The sequence below is a fragment of the Emys orbicularis genome, chromosome 17, assembly GCF_028017835.1.
Source record: "Emys orbicularis isolate rEmyOrb1 chromosome 17, rEmyOrb1.hap1, whole genome shotgun sequence".
Lineage (NCBI taxonomy): Eukaryota > Metazoa > Chordata > Testudines > Emydidae > Emys > Emys orbicularis.
In genome coordinates this window covers 5,943,966-5,959,561 of record NC_088699.1, presented here as the reverse complement: position 1 = coordinate 5,959,561, position 15,596 = coordinate 5,943,966, and the positions used below count along the sequence as shown (strand labels likewise).

Below are 15,596 nucleotides of genomic sequence, written 5' to 3'. Positions count from 1 at the left end.
GCTTCAGCGCGGCTGCGCCCCCGCCCTGACTCCGTCTACGGCGCAGGCGCACGACCCAACCCGGTGACCGCAAGGGACCACACTGAACATGCGTAGAACGCACCATGGCGTGCGACCTCAGTTGGGGCTCATACTGAGCATGCGCAAAGCTCACTCGGCCGCTAGATTTACTGGCATCGAGCATGCGCAGACTGCAGACTGAAGCTTCTCGGCTCGGTGCATGCGTATGACGTTCACTGAAGCCTCCACCACTGATACTGTACCTGCACCCTCTGCAGCCCCCTACACCGCCTCCTGCTGGCTCAGAGCATGCGCAAACGCTCTGTGGAAAGGCGGCTCTGTACCGATGCCGGAGGGGCCAGGAGGTCTTGTTGTGATGGTAACGCTGCGCACGCTCCCTGAGGGAAGGAGTCTTGACCTGCTGGGGCAGAATCCTGGCCTGAGACCGTGAGGGGCGAGACTCAGGTACCGAGCTGGGCTTGGCGGGGAGGCGCTTGGGGCTGGGGTACGCGCCCTGTGCTGGCGTGTCTGGGGGCGGGGGGGTGGGATGAGGGCTACATGGGAAGGCGGGGATGCAGGAGGGGGACAAAGAGGCATCGCTCTCCACGGGGGAGCAGGATGGGGACCTGGGATCGGGGGGTGCCATCTACACGGCTGGATGAGGGGGGCTTGGGATGGGGGTGCCACATACGTGGCTGGACGAGAGGGGCCTGGGATCAGGGGAAACCACGCATGTGGCTGGATGGGGGGGGGGTACCACCTATGTGGCTGGATGAGGGGAGCCTGGGATCAGGGGTGCTAGTCCAACTCCTACTCCCTTCCCCCCTCCCCCGCAAAGATAGAATACAGTCATTCTCAACATTCTTGATAGATGGATTGGGTATTAAACTAGAATTTACAATTGTGGGAGTGTAATGAGTGGTCTATGGTTGGCTGCTTTAACAGAATGATAAATACCAACTATTATAGTTTCAACTGGATGGATTATGTCAGTGTGAATGGCTTCTACCTGTCAGTTTAGCTTCACAGAGTAATTCTTCTCATTGATCTAGCTTGGTTTCATCCACCCCCATTATGCATGCAAGAATCTAAATTCTCACATTTGAAATGGGATCCTGTAGATCTTTCAGCAGCAGGTGCCTCTTTGCATCTGCAAGGAAGGGACTGTTGGCAGAGTAATGCCCCAATAGGTCAAGTAGGCAATGTCGGAAAAGATTTTGTTTCACCCAGAGGAGAATGTGAGGCAATAATCTGTCCATGGTTGTATCCTGAACTAGCCTTTTATTTCTAAGATTTCCCACTGTTGCTACCACCAGTGCAGCTCCATCAGTGGGAGCATTAATATAATCCAGCATTTTAACTCCAGTGTCATTTAAATTTGGTGGTCTAGGCAAACTGCTAGTTTAAAATACCAGTGTCTGGTCTATATTAGAGCTTCTACTATGGCTAACAACAGTATAATTGAACCACTGGAACTGCAGAAAAAGAAGTAGACGAGCTTGCAATAACACTGAATGTCAGTAATGTCTAAGAAATGACAATAGAGTCTTCATGTGTCAGCAGAGACTTGCATGTATGAACAGATGGGGTAGCACAGTTGTACTTGAGCATTAGTCATTGTGGTTCATATTAGGCACCTTAGTCTTAAACCTGCAGTATTTGAGGCAGTTAAATACACCTCTACCCCGATATAACGCGGTAAAGCAGTGCTCCAGGGGGGCGGGGCTGCGCACTCTGGTGGATCAAAGCAAGTTCGATATAACACGGTTTCACCTATAACACGGTAAGATTTTTTGGCTCCCGAGAACAGCGTTATATCGAGGTAGAGGTGTATAGGCAGGCTTTTTGTGACATAAAAGAGAGATATAAGTACCATGGAAAACCCAATTGTTCTATTTTTTCTGGTTGTCCTGAGCAGCAATTGATGGGGACAAAATTCAACACCTGATCCCCACTCAAACACATCACAGCCCCACTGTGGCCACTGTCAACACCCAATGATGGCCGCAGGCCCTTCAGAGGAGTTTCAGCCACTAAATCCACATAGCTGCAGGGTTTAAATAGTCTGGAAAACCACACAGCTGCCCTTTGTACAAGGGAAATTTCACTGCCCAACTATGCTTTTCATGGGTTATGAAACTGGTCCAAAGTCTTCCACTCTCTACAGTTTGATCAACCACAGTAAAAAGCACAATTCTATATTTTTTCTTTTTAGGATTAAATCCAAGGTGAAGGAGAATGTCAATAGTCACAGTACAGCTTGGTCAGTGTGGTAACCAGATTGGTTATGAGGTGTTTAATGCTATCTGCAATGACTTCCACAGCACACATGGACTGTGCTCCAAGAAGGAGAATGAATCCTATAGGGAAGCTTGCAAGGAACGTTTCTTCAGTGAGGAGAAAACTGGAGGTACAATTTTTAAGGATTTTTTTTTCATAGCATACTGAGCCTGTTAGAAATATATGTAGAAATAAATAATACTTTGCATTTCTACTTAAGGATGTGCTTTAGGTATATTCATGAACTTACCATCTCAGCCCTGTTGTCATCAGCATTTAACAAATGGCAAAGTAGACACTGAGAGGGGAAGTGACTTGCCCAAGGTCACATACCAAGTCAGTGGCAGAGCTGGAACAGCTCCCTGCTGTGCTGAACCCTGATTCTGTGCCTTAATCCCAAGACCACCTTTCTCTTTCTTACAGTAATAGAACTATTGCAGTGAGCTTTGTTTTTCTTGTTTTGTGCCTCTGATTGCCATCATACATTCATGAGAACTAATAAAGAGCTTTTCTAGATGAGAAACATGTTTTTTTTCTTTCCAGATTTCTGTTTATTACACACGTTAGGTAGATCAGATTAAGTACTGGGGCATGAAGCCCGTCCATTTCAAATGCTAGCTGACATGAATGGTTTCCCTACTGAGAAGGACTCCTGTCTATGTACAGTTTGCAAAACACTTTGGGATAATGAAAGGTTCTATGTAAATGTAAAGCTTTGAGAGTCAAATCCCGCTCACCTTATTCTCATGTACTGCCCCCCTGAAGTTATTGGGATGATTTGCATGAATAAGAGAAGTATGATCTGGCCCTTCGTATGTTTTTATGCCCATTATGTGAACATTGTTTTCTTGTTAAAAGGTTTAAGTATGATGCAGTCTTTTTGATTTTGCATTTTTCCCTCTCTCTCTCCAGTACCTGTTGCCCGGGCTGTACTTGTTGACATGGAACCTAAAGTAATCAGTCAGACCCTCTCAATGGCTGCGAGGTCTGGCCACTGGAAATATGACCATCAGTCACACTTCTGTCAGAAACAGGGGTCTGGAAACAACTGGGCAAATGGGTATAAATGATCACCGCAAGCTTTGCTAATAATAATACAGCATGTGAATACTAAGCAACTGCCTAGATTCACAGCCATCCTCTCTTAGAAGCAGAACTGTTGCTGCTGTGAAGTAATACACTGCATGCATAACATTACCCTGATTTTACTGCTATTGTAGACTGCTTGTGCTCTTTTTGCAAGGAACTGAGATTGGTATTAACAGTGAAGACCTACTATTCAATTACAGAAAAGTGAACAAAATGTCACCTAGACATCTAACTACTTGATTTGTGGGTGCAGAGTGGGAGGCTAATTTTAAAGATCGGACTCTTAATGCAAAATAAATGGCACAACAGAAGAATTGAGGATTGTTCACTACAGGCAGCATTGGTGATATAAAGAGTTAGATAAACGGATCGGCATTTTTAAAAGAAGGAAAAGCTACTTTATATGTTTGTGTGGTTGACTTTAGATGCTTTTGTTTTGCTATAAAGTAAGAGTTCTTGCTCTTTTTGCTTTCTCTCTTATGCTGCAGTTACTCTGTTCATGGGCCCAGGTACAGAGATGTTATCATGAACCTGGTACAGAAGGAAGCAGAGAAATGTGACCGACTCAGTGGATTTTTCACAGTAATGAGCATGGCTGGTGGCACAGGATCAGGCATGGGAGCCTTTGTGACCCAGTGCTTAAGGGATGCTTTTCCAACCTCATTTATACTCAACCAGGTTATCTGGCCATATGGAACTGGTGAGGTGAATGTTAAAGCTCCATGAGTGTTCTGCAAAATTTTTAATCAGTATTAAAAGGCCAGGCTAGTGATAACAAAACAAAAAAAAACCCTACACTTGCTTTACCTTCTGGTGTTACAAATAACACCTAAAATGCCTATAACTGAGATATATTGGAGAAAGGGAGAGAATTGTTTCTTTACAGTTTATTTACTTTGTGTATTTAATATCACCTTATGTATAGTCAGTTTCATTGTTTGCCTGCAGTCAGTTGCTGTGGGTCTTTCAAAAGTGAAAACAAAACATAACTTTTAAAATGTGATTGTAAAACGGCACGTCCCAACTATGAGACTTATTTCACTAGTGCCTGAGGCTAACTTAGTACGTATAAGGCCCCCGTTGCCATAGTATGTGAGCACATCACAATTTTTCTCCATGTATTTATCGTTTCAACATCTCTATGAGGCACAGAAGTACTATTATCCCTATTTTACAGATGAGAACTGAGGCACAGAGAGACTGTGGGCTAGTGTACACAAGAAAGGCTTTGCCAATACAGCTGTAATAGAGACACAGTTTATAACCAGCATAAGGAGATCTTTTGCCAGTATAGTTAAACTGCCTCCCCAAGCAACATGACCTATGCAGACAAAAGGACCTGGGGGCAGGGAGGGAGGTTTGCTGGCATCGCTATGTCAGACAGGGGTGTGAATTTTTCCCCACACCCTGTACTGACATAGCTATTAGTGTAGACCTGGCCTAAGTGACTTGCCCAACGTCACATAGGCAGTCAGTAGTGGAGCAGGGAATTGAAACAAGGCTCCAGTTTATTACATGGCAAGTATAATCAATACAGCATGATCCTACAGGTTCGTTCTCAGTATCTTGCTATGAATGCAGCTGTGGATGATAAGATCAAGGCAGGCCTTGTTCACTATCCAAGTGGAAGCTAAAAGTGTTGCTGAATTGGGTGCAGGATCTTGGTAAAGGGGGAATCAGTCACTCCATGAAGAATATCAAAAGAGGTGACATAAGTTACATAGACAAAAATTCTTAATTTGTTAACTCATCCTTGTTGATGTGTGTTTTTGTTTCAAGGTAATTGTTCAAAACTACAACTCAGTTCTGACACTCTCACACCTGTACCAGTCATCAGATGCTCTCCTTGTTCACGAAAACGATGCCATCCACAAGATCTGTGCTCAGCTAATGAATATTAAAAAGATCTCCTTCAGGGATGTAAATCAAGTAATTGCACATCAGCTGGGAAGTGTGTTCCAGCCCACTTATTCCTCAGAAGGAGCCTCACAGTATAGCAGAAGCCCACTAGGTATCTAATTATAACAACACTTTCTGCCATCTAATGCTTTCATTTCAAGGATCTCAGAGCACTCTTCAAACAGCGAGCTAAACATGCTGCTCTTGTTTTTGATGAGACAGGTTGTGGTGTGTGTCATCCTGAAACGAGAGAATTAATTTATCTATAGTGCCAAGATTTGTGGTTGCTACCCAAAATTTCCACTTTGGCATTTGCCCATTGGTCCCTGCAACAATAGACTCAGAGTGCAGCCAGACAAATGCAGAGGAGGGTTTATTATTTTCTATACTCCATGTCAGACAGAAATGCGGGGTGGGGTGGGGGAACGGGCTGTTTGTGTCTACATCCTTATGGGTGATAAGGAACACAGGGTCATTCCCTCTGTTGTTCCTGTTTCTGTGTATTTATGGTGCATCTTCATTGTTTTACCCTTTTGCTATACAACCTTTACCATGAAGAAGGGGGAAACAAGTTTCAGTGATCTAATGAAACATGATTAAATGTCATAAGACCATTAGACTTGCCATATTGGTTCAGAGTAGCGGTCTGCCTCGTCCAGTATCTTTTCACCAACAGTGGTCATTACCAGATGCTTTTAGAGGGAGGCGGAAGAAACACCCTAGCGCAGCGGTTCTCAAACTTCATTGCACCATGACTACCTTCTGACAACAAAAATTACTACACAACCCCAGGAGCGGGGACCAAAGACTGAGCCTGCCTGAGCCCCACTGCCCGCCGGGGGGGACCAAAGCTGAAGCCCTAGGGCTTCTGCCCTGCGTGGTGGGGCTCTGGCTTCGGCTTCAGCCCCTGGCGGTGGGGCTTGGACTTCAGACTTGTTGGTACCCAGGGCCAACACCAGCCTTGGTGATCCCATTAAAATGGGGTCATGACCCACTTTGGAGTCTCGACCCACAGTTTGAGAACCGCTGCTCTAGTAGACAACTATGGAATAACCTGCCCCTAGGGGAGATTTCTTCCTAACCCACATCAGTTAGTAGCAGGTTTTTGCCCTGACTCATGAGCATTTATATCCCCTCTGAATAATTATCCTATTTGATGTAACTGAGTTACTTATTGTCTATATATATATATATATATATATATATATATATATATATATATATATATATATATATATATATATATATATATATATATATATATATATATATATATTCAGTTTTTAAAAATGTGTCTGATAGAAGCACTACTTTTTTAGTTTTAATTTTTTCCATTTCGGTGTCATGTCATATCCTCATGGTCTTGTATTATGAGAGAGTAAATAAGAGCATTAGTTTACCTTGTCTATCTTATTTGTTATTTTGTATAGTTCTACCATGTCTCTGCTCTAAATAGTCCCAATTGCATACAGAATGGGCTTTCTGCCTCTAATCATTCTCATTGTTTTTCTTTAAACTCCTTTGATTTTAGCTCTCTCTCTGAGATTCGTTCACTGGAACTGATTTATACTTTGACCTAACAAGAGCATTATAATACTATCACTGTTTTCCATCCCATTCTTTATATATTCCAGCATATTTGCTTTTTTTGACCCTACTAAACAAGGAGCAGATTTTTTTTCCCAGTGATTGATCTGTGACCTCTCCAGAGTGCTAACATGCCAATATAGACCCCAGCAAAGCGTATGAGTTTTTCATATTGTTCACTGGGATGTGTATGATTTGCACTTATCTACTCTGCATGTTGCCCCTTCATCTTGTGTCATTAGGTCCCCATGAAATTCCTCACTATTGTCTCTCATAGACTAGCCTAAATATTATTTGGGCAGTCATGGCAGCTGTTTTTTGATTCTCAGGAGACTTAATGGAGTCTTTAGTTCCCCATCCTGAATTCAAGATGTTGGGTCTTCGTAACATACCGCAGATGTCAGAGAACTCCCTGGCATACAGCACATTTACTTGGCCTGGGCTCATCAAACATCTAAGACAGATGCTTATTGCTAATGCTAAGATGGAAGAAGGTAAGAGGTGTGTGCACACCCTGGAAATCAGTCACTCTTTCAATATAAGTTTCTACACGTGGAATAAGGTTTATTGCCTTTGAGAACTCACCGGATAGCTTTAACCAATTCAGAAAGAAGTAGCCCCCTTCATCTAGACATCCCCATATACCCACCAGCTCTTTCAACTAATAACACTGCTGCCATAAGCCCTTCCAGTTCATCCCTGCTTTAGCTCCCAGACCTCTCAACTAACTATAAATATTAAGAATATGTAAAACAAAACATTTGGGGATTTACTTCCATGATTCACTTGGAACAGCTCTTGGATTCCTAGTGCTACTTTTGTTTTTTATTACACTTTAATCCTTCCACTTTTACCTAGACAGGCGGTGAACTGTAATATGGCTTCCAATTAATAGGTTAGGTGCCAGCAAGGCACAACAATGGTGAACTGTTTATTGTGGACATTTCCTATGTGGTAGGAATAGTGACTGCACTGGGAGATTTCCCTCCATAAGACCTGCAGGTTGAGCTCCATTATCATCTAAGAGTCACGTAACTGCTGCTTGATCAGTGAGTGGAGCCTATGTGCTGTGGCACACCCTTGGCCAGACGTCCAATGCCAGGTACTGAATAGCACTAGCACTAGACTGTCTCCAAGTAGCCTGCAGTACCTTTTTCTGAATGCAGCCATATTTCACATCAGGAAGATAGGAACTGAAAAACGTAAATTAGTTAAGCACATCACATGATTGAAATATGGATTTTAGTTTGTTTCAAAAACTTCTGTTTCTAGGTATCGATTGGCAGGTGCGACCACCATTGCCAGGGCATCCTGTCCCCCCAAAAGCCGCTCCAAATAAGGCACTACATTTTAACACCTCCATCGCCAACCTGGTTGTCCTGCGAGGAAAAGATGTGCAAAGCGTTAATCTAGGTGAGAAAAAATACACAGTACATTAGTTATTCCTTCTTCCGTCTCCCACTGTTTTCATTGTATCAGTCACTGGCGAAAGTGACAAAAGCCGAAGGCTGCATACTTTAAAGATTAAGGTCAACATTCTCTCTGCAAACACATTCTAACGCCCAAGGCTGTGTTATGCAGTCATGAAGGACTCCTATATTTACATAGGTAGACGCTACACTGGCAGTATCTATCAGGGCTTTCTAAAGCAACTTGCAGGAAAGGAGAGGTACAATCAGACTGTAAAACTAAATTCTATCTGTGTGATAGGATTCATTGCTATAGTATACTGCTACCTGGAAAGATACCGAGCCGCTACAGGAGCGGGAGACATCATAGCTTGCTTATCACAGAGCACTGAAGCAGTGCTGGGGTACTTTTATATCCTGCCCTCACCACATTGTGTGGGAAAGAACCAGTTTGAACAGTTACACTTTTACTAGGCCCATCAGGTGGAAATATTGCTTGGAAGTCTGACTTGATCTGCCAAGCAGCAGCTGAGGCTTTAGAGAACTGGTGGAACAGAGATACATGGATGACTTACTGCAGCTGTTTTTATTTTCACCTCAGGGTCTTGTGAGATCACCCACCTCATTCTACACCACTCCCAAAGCCCCAGCTTCTAATTATTAGCTGGGACACAGCGGACATGAGAACAAATTACAGTTTTCCTTTCCACTTATGTTAGTTTGTGAGGTTGAATGGGTAGTATCTGCAGGAGCTCCGTGTTGCCCTGCCAGGCACAGAACCAGTCATAAACTAGCCTTTTTCAGGGTCACTTTTTAGTCTCCGTATTCATGCAGTAGATTTAAAGCAGAGGTTCAGAGTTCTAGCGTACAATACTCAGTGTAACATGCTGATTGGAAAATTCTAGTTGAACCTATAAAGAAAATCACTTGGTAAAACTTCATTAGTCAGAAAAGACTGTCATATTCCCATTGCAGGAGGTTTCAGAGATCCAGCATTGTATACATCCTGGCTAAACCCTCAAGAGGCCTTTACTATATGGAAAACACCAAGAGCCTTTAACAAGTATGAAAAATCTGCTTCTTTGGTCAGCAACAGCCAGTTCCTGCTGAAGCTTATGGACAACATTGTGGGGAAAGCTTGGAATATGTTTGCTTCCAAGTAAGTGAAAATAAGACTGTTAGTTTTTCATTTAGACTTTTCAGTGTTTTCATTGGAAGTAAATAGTTGCAAACACACGTCTCAATTTAAAATGCTTCACAGATCATTCTGATTTGGGATAAAAAGGTGTCCCTTAACAGTAAAAGAAACAGTGATACCTTCATTACAGAGTGTGTGTAAATATGGTGGTAGATTGGGGTATAGAAGCCTCTGCGTCACAGATTCAAATCCAAGCCAGGCTGTACAGTGAGTGCAAGTTGCTGATCAACCCTGCTGTAAAATATGAGCACAATACATACATATAGGAGTACATCCATTCCTGCAAAGAGGAGGAACAAAGCTCCCACTGATCAAAACAACTTAAGAGGAACCAGTGCTACGTGGCTGATTTCCTAGAACATTAAACCAAATTCATTTCAGAGAAAACTTGCCAGAACAAATTTTTTTTGCAGGGCACTCAAAGACAGTAACGCTAAGTCCGGCCAGTGGCTATTCCCTTACCTTTGTTAAATGGTGGGTGGCCTGGAACCATTTCTCCATGGCACAATTGCCTTTTTCCCCCAGCAGTCTCTGCAGAGGAACTTGAATGATCATGGAGGCTGTTACGTCGATTCTGGAGGAACCAACTCTAGGGTTGAGGCACCGTGGCAGAGCGGTGGGGGGCAGCTTGCACTACCTATGTAGTATCGGTTCGGTAAATAGGACCGTTTCCAGTGTAGTCAAGTTGGCACTTTCACCAGCACTAAAAAACCCCCAGAGTTACTTGTCCATTCCAGACTATCCATTCTAAAACGAATAGATACAAACTCTTTTACTGATCACACAGTTTCTAGGTTGTACCCAGACTTACTGCTTATTCCAGGAAACAGTAAGATTCCTGGCTTGGTTCAAAAACATTTTGGGTGTTGCTATGTTTATAAAGGCTCTGACCCCTGAGGTTTACTTTTCCTTAAAACCAGACTTTAACTCAAAGAATAATGGCCTCTTTTCTTTCATCACATGATGCCAAGATTATTGGGCGTCAGAGGGCAAGTGTCCAGTAAATGTGGGAATTAGCCACACGATCTGTGTGAAGAAGAGCTGAATGGTTTTGTTCCTAAATTTATCATCTGTTAAACTCATGCAACAAACAGCAGTTTTAAGTTTGTCCCACAAAGACTACTTGACACTTTGCTCATCATAAATGAGTAAACTGCTGCCTCCAAGTACAATAATTGCTTTTAGTGGCTCTGCTGAGATTCAGAAACAAGCCAGAAAATGCTCTTTGCATTTCCCCAAAAGCCAGCCATTGAACTTGAAATTGTATTGTTCCTTTAAAGCAGCATACCTGAGGCTATAAACACTATTAGAACTGGATTATGTTGTACTATCCAGTATGAATTACACAATAAGAGTCCAAACAAACAATTCAGTTCTGGTTCACAGGGGTGGAAACAGCTCATTACAACCAGCTCAGTCTGATGCTGTACTAGGTGTCAGATTTTTAGGGACCAATGATTTGTAATGTTTTGCTGTCTAGTTCTCGGTTGTTTACCCAAACTCTTTGCCCCCTCAGAGCTTATGTTCACCAGTACACTAAGTTTGGGATCGAAGAGGAGGACTTTCTGGACTGCTTCACAACTCTGGAACAGGTTATCTCTAGTTATGCCAGCCTTTGATTTTTCAACTACTTACAAATAGGGCTTTGTCAGAGGGAGTACACACTGAAAGGCTTTCTGTGTCAGCTTCCCCAAGTTGAAGTGGCTAAGGGAGGTACAGGAGTGTAAATGCTCTTTTTGTTGTTGATGAAATAGTAATCTACGTCAGGACTGAATATATTCCTTGTCTCCCATACAGACAAGTGTATTTTGTATATAATGAATTCATACATTGAATATTTAATAAAAAAGTTTTATTTTTCAGTACTTTCTCCTTAATTTACTCTGATTTGAAGCCCCCTAACTTCTACTCCTTCTCCCCCTGGCCGTGCATATTTTTCCTGAAGAATTTCCATAGCCTGAATTTTTTTTCAGGTTGAAATCTAGCACCTGAATTAATATTAACTGTCATGGTATAGTAGGACTGAAGGATGCTGTTAGTTACAGTACTAATACAATTTGATCTTTCACTTTAAACTTTACATTCTAATACTTAGCCTGAGTGTGTTTTACCAATAGCCACCAAAATACCCATTATCAAAGTAGTACTAATAAAAATAGCTAAGCATAATTTACCATTACTTATTTGCTAATATGCACTAAGGCCCCATTTGCGGTGCAGCAAGCTGGTGTTCAATTCTGTGGCACGCCCCCCGATCACTGTGGCACTCCAGTATGACAGACTGGAGATTCTGCAGCATCTTTATTTAAAGTTGTTTTTTTTTTAAATTGAGGTTCTTAATTCATATGAAAGTGAATGATAAAGTTACTGTAAGGAGACTTTGCTGATTATGGTAAATTCCATTTATTTTCTGCTGTCTCTATATATTGTCCAATGTGCCACATTTAGGTTATCAGTCTTTATGGTTCAGAATTAACAATCCCTTGAGAAGAACCGAGCAGTTCAGCTGTCTCAGCTACTGTTGCAGATTGAGGGATTCACGGCAACCATTTATATCTGGGCTCTGTTTATAACATTTTTTTCTTTCCACAATGAGGGCAGAAGTAGCTTTGATAAATGAAAGATTCTAGAGCAAGGTCATGCTGCAGATTCCACAGATGCAGGGCCCTCCCGGAATGTTGGGTAACTTCAAAAATCCCCCTTAGAAATGTGTTGGACTTTAGACTGAGTTTTCCACAACCACAAGGTGGTGCCATTGTCAAGCTAGAGCCTCCAAATGTTCACCCTGTGAACTAATAGAATAGGAAAGCTGCTGCAATCGCGTGCAGGGTACAGCAGCAGCACATACACTGGAATTAGGGCAGATTTATGACCTTTCAGCCCTGGTTGTTCCTTGTTTTGTTTTTTGTTTTCCTTGTTGCACAAGATAGGAGGTGGAAGGTTTCGATATGGTAAAATATTACACTGGGAAAGATAAATGTATTTCTTTTGTACTAAATCACATAGACTTCCTCCTCCTTTGCTGACTGGAGCCATTTTCATTTTGTTGTTTCCTTTGTATTTCTTATCCTCCAGTTTTTGTTTTTCTACCTACATACACCAGGTTCTTCATTACAAATAGCCCCCCTTTCAGTGGTCACACCATAAAATTCAATCTCGAGAAGTCTTCCCTTAAGATAGTTCAGTAGATTCATACAATAAACTTTCCCTTAGGTCCTGATTGCCTTGTAGTCCAATTAATATGTGAGCAAGCACATACTGTGGTGGTAAATGTGTTACAGCTCATTTTTATATATATTCTCACACACACACACACACACACACACACACACACACACACACACTAGCTGACTATTGAGTTTAAATATAGAAAGGTTGATCTGTTTTAGACACCCTTGAACTCTCTCTTCCCTCACTCCCTAGAGAGAGTTTTTGGTTTGTCAGCATGGTTAGAGAGTTATTTTAGGTCCAGAAAATATCTTTCACATGAAGTCTAACGTAGGGGCAGCCCCAGATGCAGAAGTGATCTTGTGACTCACCTGGGCCATAGATTAACTTGCAAAGTGCCTGCTGTCATCCTGTTTCCCCTTACTGCCTTCACTGGTTTACACACCTCTGCATTCTTCAGTTTAGCCTGGGAACAGTAGCACTGAGACCCCCTGGGAGCAGCTGTTCTGGTAGTTCTGGCCTTTCAGGAAGAAGGAACTGGTAGCGTTCATGAGTCTTCTTGTTGAGGGTTGAATAAGTGAGTAACTGATTGTTATGAGACTGAGCCAGTACTGGGGCTAAATTCACTATTGCTGGAATATCACGGTAGCTGTAGCCCACGAAAGCTTATGCTCTAATAAATTTGTTAGTCTCTAAGGTGCCACAAGTACTCCTGTTCTTTTTGCGGATACAGACTAACACGGCTGCTACTCTGAAACGGTAGCTAATTGTTGAACCAGCGTTAGCCGTTTCAGGGCAAGCCCCAAATGATTCTGGCAAACATGGGGCTAGCTGCTGGGGCTTTGAGGTTGAACTCTAAGACAGACACGTCTTTCCCCAGCCTCTTCCCAGTAAAGGAGAAAATTCCACTGGCTCTTGGCAACATGAAGCCTATTAGGCTCATCCCTTATTTTGTGTGAATTAGGAGTGAATTCGGAGACTGATCTTAATTCCTTTCTGTTATGCACTAAAACTAGCTCTGTAAATAATATTCATGCTAGAGTTTCATATCTGGATTTAGGGAATTTTACAGCTAAAGCCTTAACATTTCATGGGATGGCAGCCCTGGATTTGTTGTTGCAGTAGTAGTAAACCTACCACTACTGTTCTCACACTAATGCACTTACATTTTTTTTCTGTCCAAGAGATGTCACAACATTGCATCATAGGATTTTTCCTCCAGACACCTAGCAAGGAATCCAATCAAACTCATCCTCTCTCACTTGCTTTTTCTTAGCCAGTCTTTACTTAGCCACTCTGGTTCCTGCTTTAAGGCCCATTCAACTCCCCCTGAAGTCAGTGAAAAGACACCCATCATTCTAATAGCCAAGCATGTTCTTGAAACAAGCTTAGAGGCTAATATTTGTTTTTACACTGATTTTTTCCAAGTTGTTTTGGGGATTTTTAAATTAGAATTTCTTGATAAAGAAAAATACTTCTCTGTAAAAATGACTTTGTTGTTTCCTAGCTGCTGGGTTGCTAACTTGAATAAAAAGGTTTGTTTGGTGGGTTTGTTTTGTTTTTAAACCCTTCTTGAAAGTCTCTCACTTGCTTATTTTTACTCAAGAGACTGGAACTTCTTCAGAAGGAAAGATTGCACAAGAGGTTAAGATAAACACCACAAACTATTCAAGGAACAAAGGGTCAGGAAAAGACAATACAGAGAACGGAATTTTTTCCCCTCTTCTTGTTAGCAACATAGTAGGAATTCTTTTGCCTCAGTGTTTTAAAAGAGCACTGCTGAAGTATCAGAAAAAGAAGTCTTTCTCCTATCAGAGCTGACAATACGTAACCAAGAAATTTGATGGCTGAAGACTGGAAGTTCCAGGAACACATGACCCAACCTATAGTTCTAGAGAACATGGTGAAACAAGATAAAATCTTTAGCAGATAAACCTCCTTGGAATCGGAGAGAGATCTTGCTGCTACATCAACAAGTAAGCAGATATTCCTTACTGCATGACTGTCATCCCTTTGTTTCTCTTCTGCATGCTTATTTTTCCGAGCATGGACGTAACTGATCCATTTTGTCTGTGGAATTTGACTTGACAATTTTTCAATTTCAGAATTAAGAGATTGTTGCTAGATCAGGAAATGTAACAGCCATCTAAGGTGTGATTTCAGTGCTGGGGAAAAAGCAGGAAATTCCAAATACAGGTAGAAAGGTAGAGCTGCAATTACAGCGAATCAGCGATGATTGAAAAACAAAGAGGACAGATTCAGTAGCTCAAAGGCAGAGAAGAACCCACCTATTAATCTTTGCTTTATGAGGATGCCTGACAAAACTTGCTCACAAATAGGATTCAGGGCAAAACATTGCCAATTCCAGCAAGGAACACACCTCTTTGCAGTAACATGACAGGATGGCACCCAGTGACCAAAATAACGAACGTTCAGAAAACAAGTTTCATGCCAGCAAAAATGGCCTTGAGGCTGTGAGAAAAATTTGAGGGGAGAATGGAAGTGTAAGCTTTTGCACCAGCAGTCACCATTATTTTCATTGCTTAGCACAAGAAATTGATAATTGGTTGGGATCCTGTTTCATCTCTAGGCTACTTCCTCTCAGGCTGTTCTTTAGCAGGGACAGTGACTCTGGATTCAGCACCCTCGTCCCATTCCAAAATGGACCTACTTTTCTGGCATGCCGCATGGCCCCTCTATTTCCCCAGGGCCTTTGGGAAGAGTGGGCTGAGAGTTAGAGGAGCTGGATGACGTGTGATTTTTATTATTGTTTGAAATTATATTAGTCGAGCAGCCTCAGCAGTCCCCCTTTTTATTTTACTGTGAAGATTAATTATGTAGGGTAAGCCAGAACCTTGGATGGGGCCTTTAACCTTAATGTAATTAAATAAAATAAGTGGCTTGATTCAGCAGTCCCCACAAGCTTATTAACTGAAGGCCTCATTCTAGGAGTCATGGACAAGCAT

General features: G+C 42.2%; 1 protein-coding gene across 1 annotated transcript; it reads left to right on the top strand.

Annotated features, from left to right (window-relative positions):
- Nucleotides 1-330: 330 nt before the first annotated feature.
- On the top strand, nt 331-11,299 carry TUBD1 (tubulin delta 1). Its single transcript, XM_065418330.1, has 9 exons — nt 331-465; nt 2,216-2,410; nt 3,193-3,340; nt 3,858-4,074; nt 5,149-5,380; nt 7,185-7,349; nt 8,128-8,268; nt 9,240-9,423; nt 10,979-11,299. The coding sequence occupies exons 2-9, from the start codon at nt 2,239-2,241 to the stop codon at nt 11,079-11,081; spliced, it is 1,362 nt and encodes a 453-aa protein (XP_065274402.1). The 5' UTR covers nt 331-465; nt 2,216-2,238; the 3' UTR covers nt 11,082-11,299.
- The last annotated feature ends 4,297 nt before the right edge of the window (nt 11,300-15,596 follow it).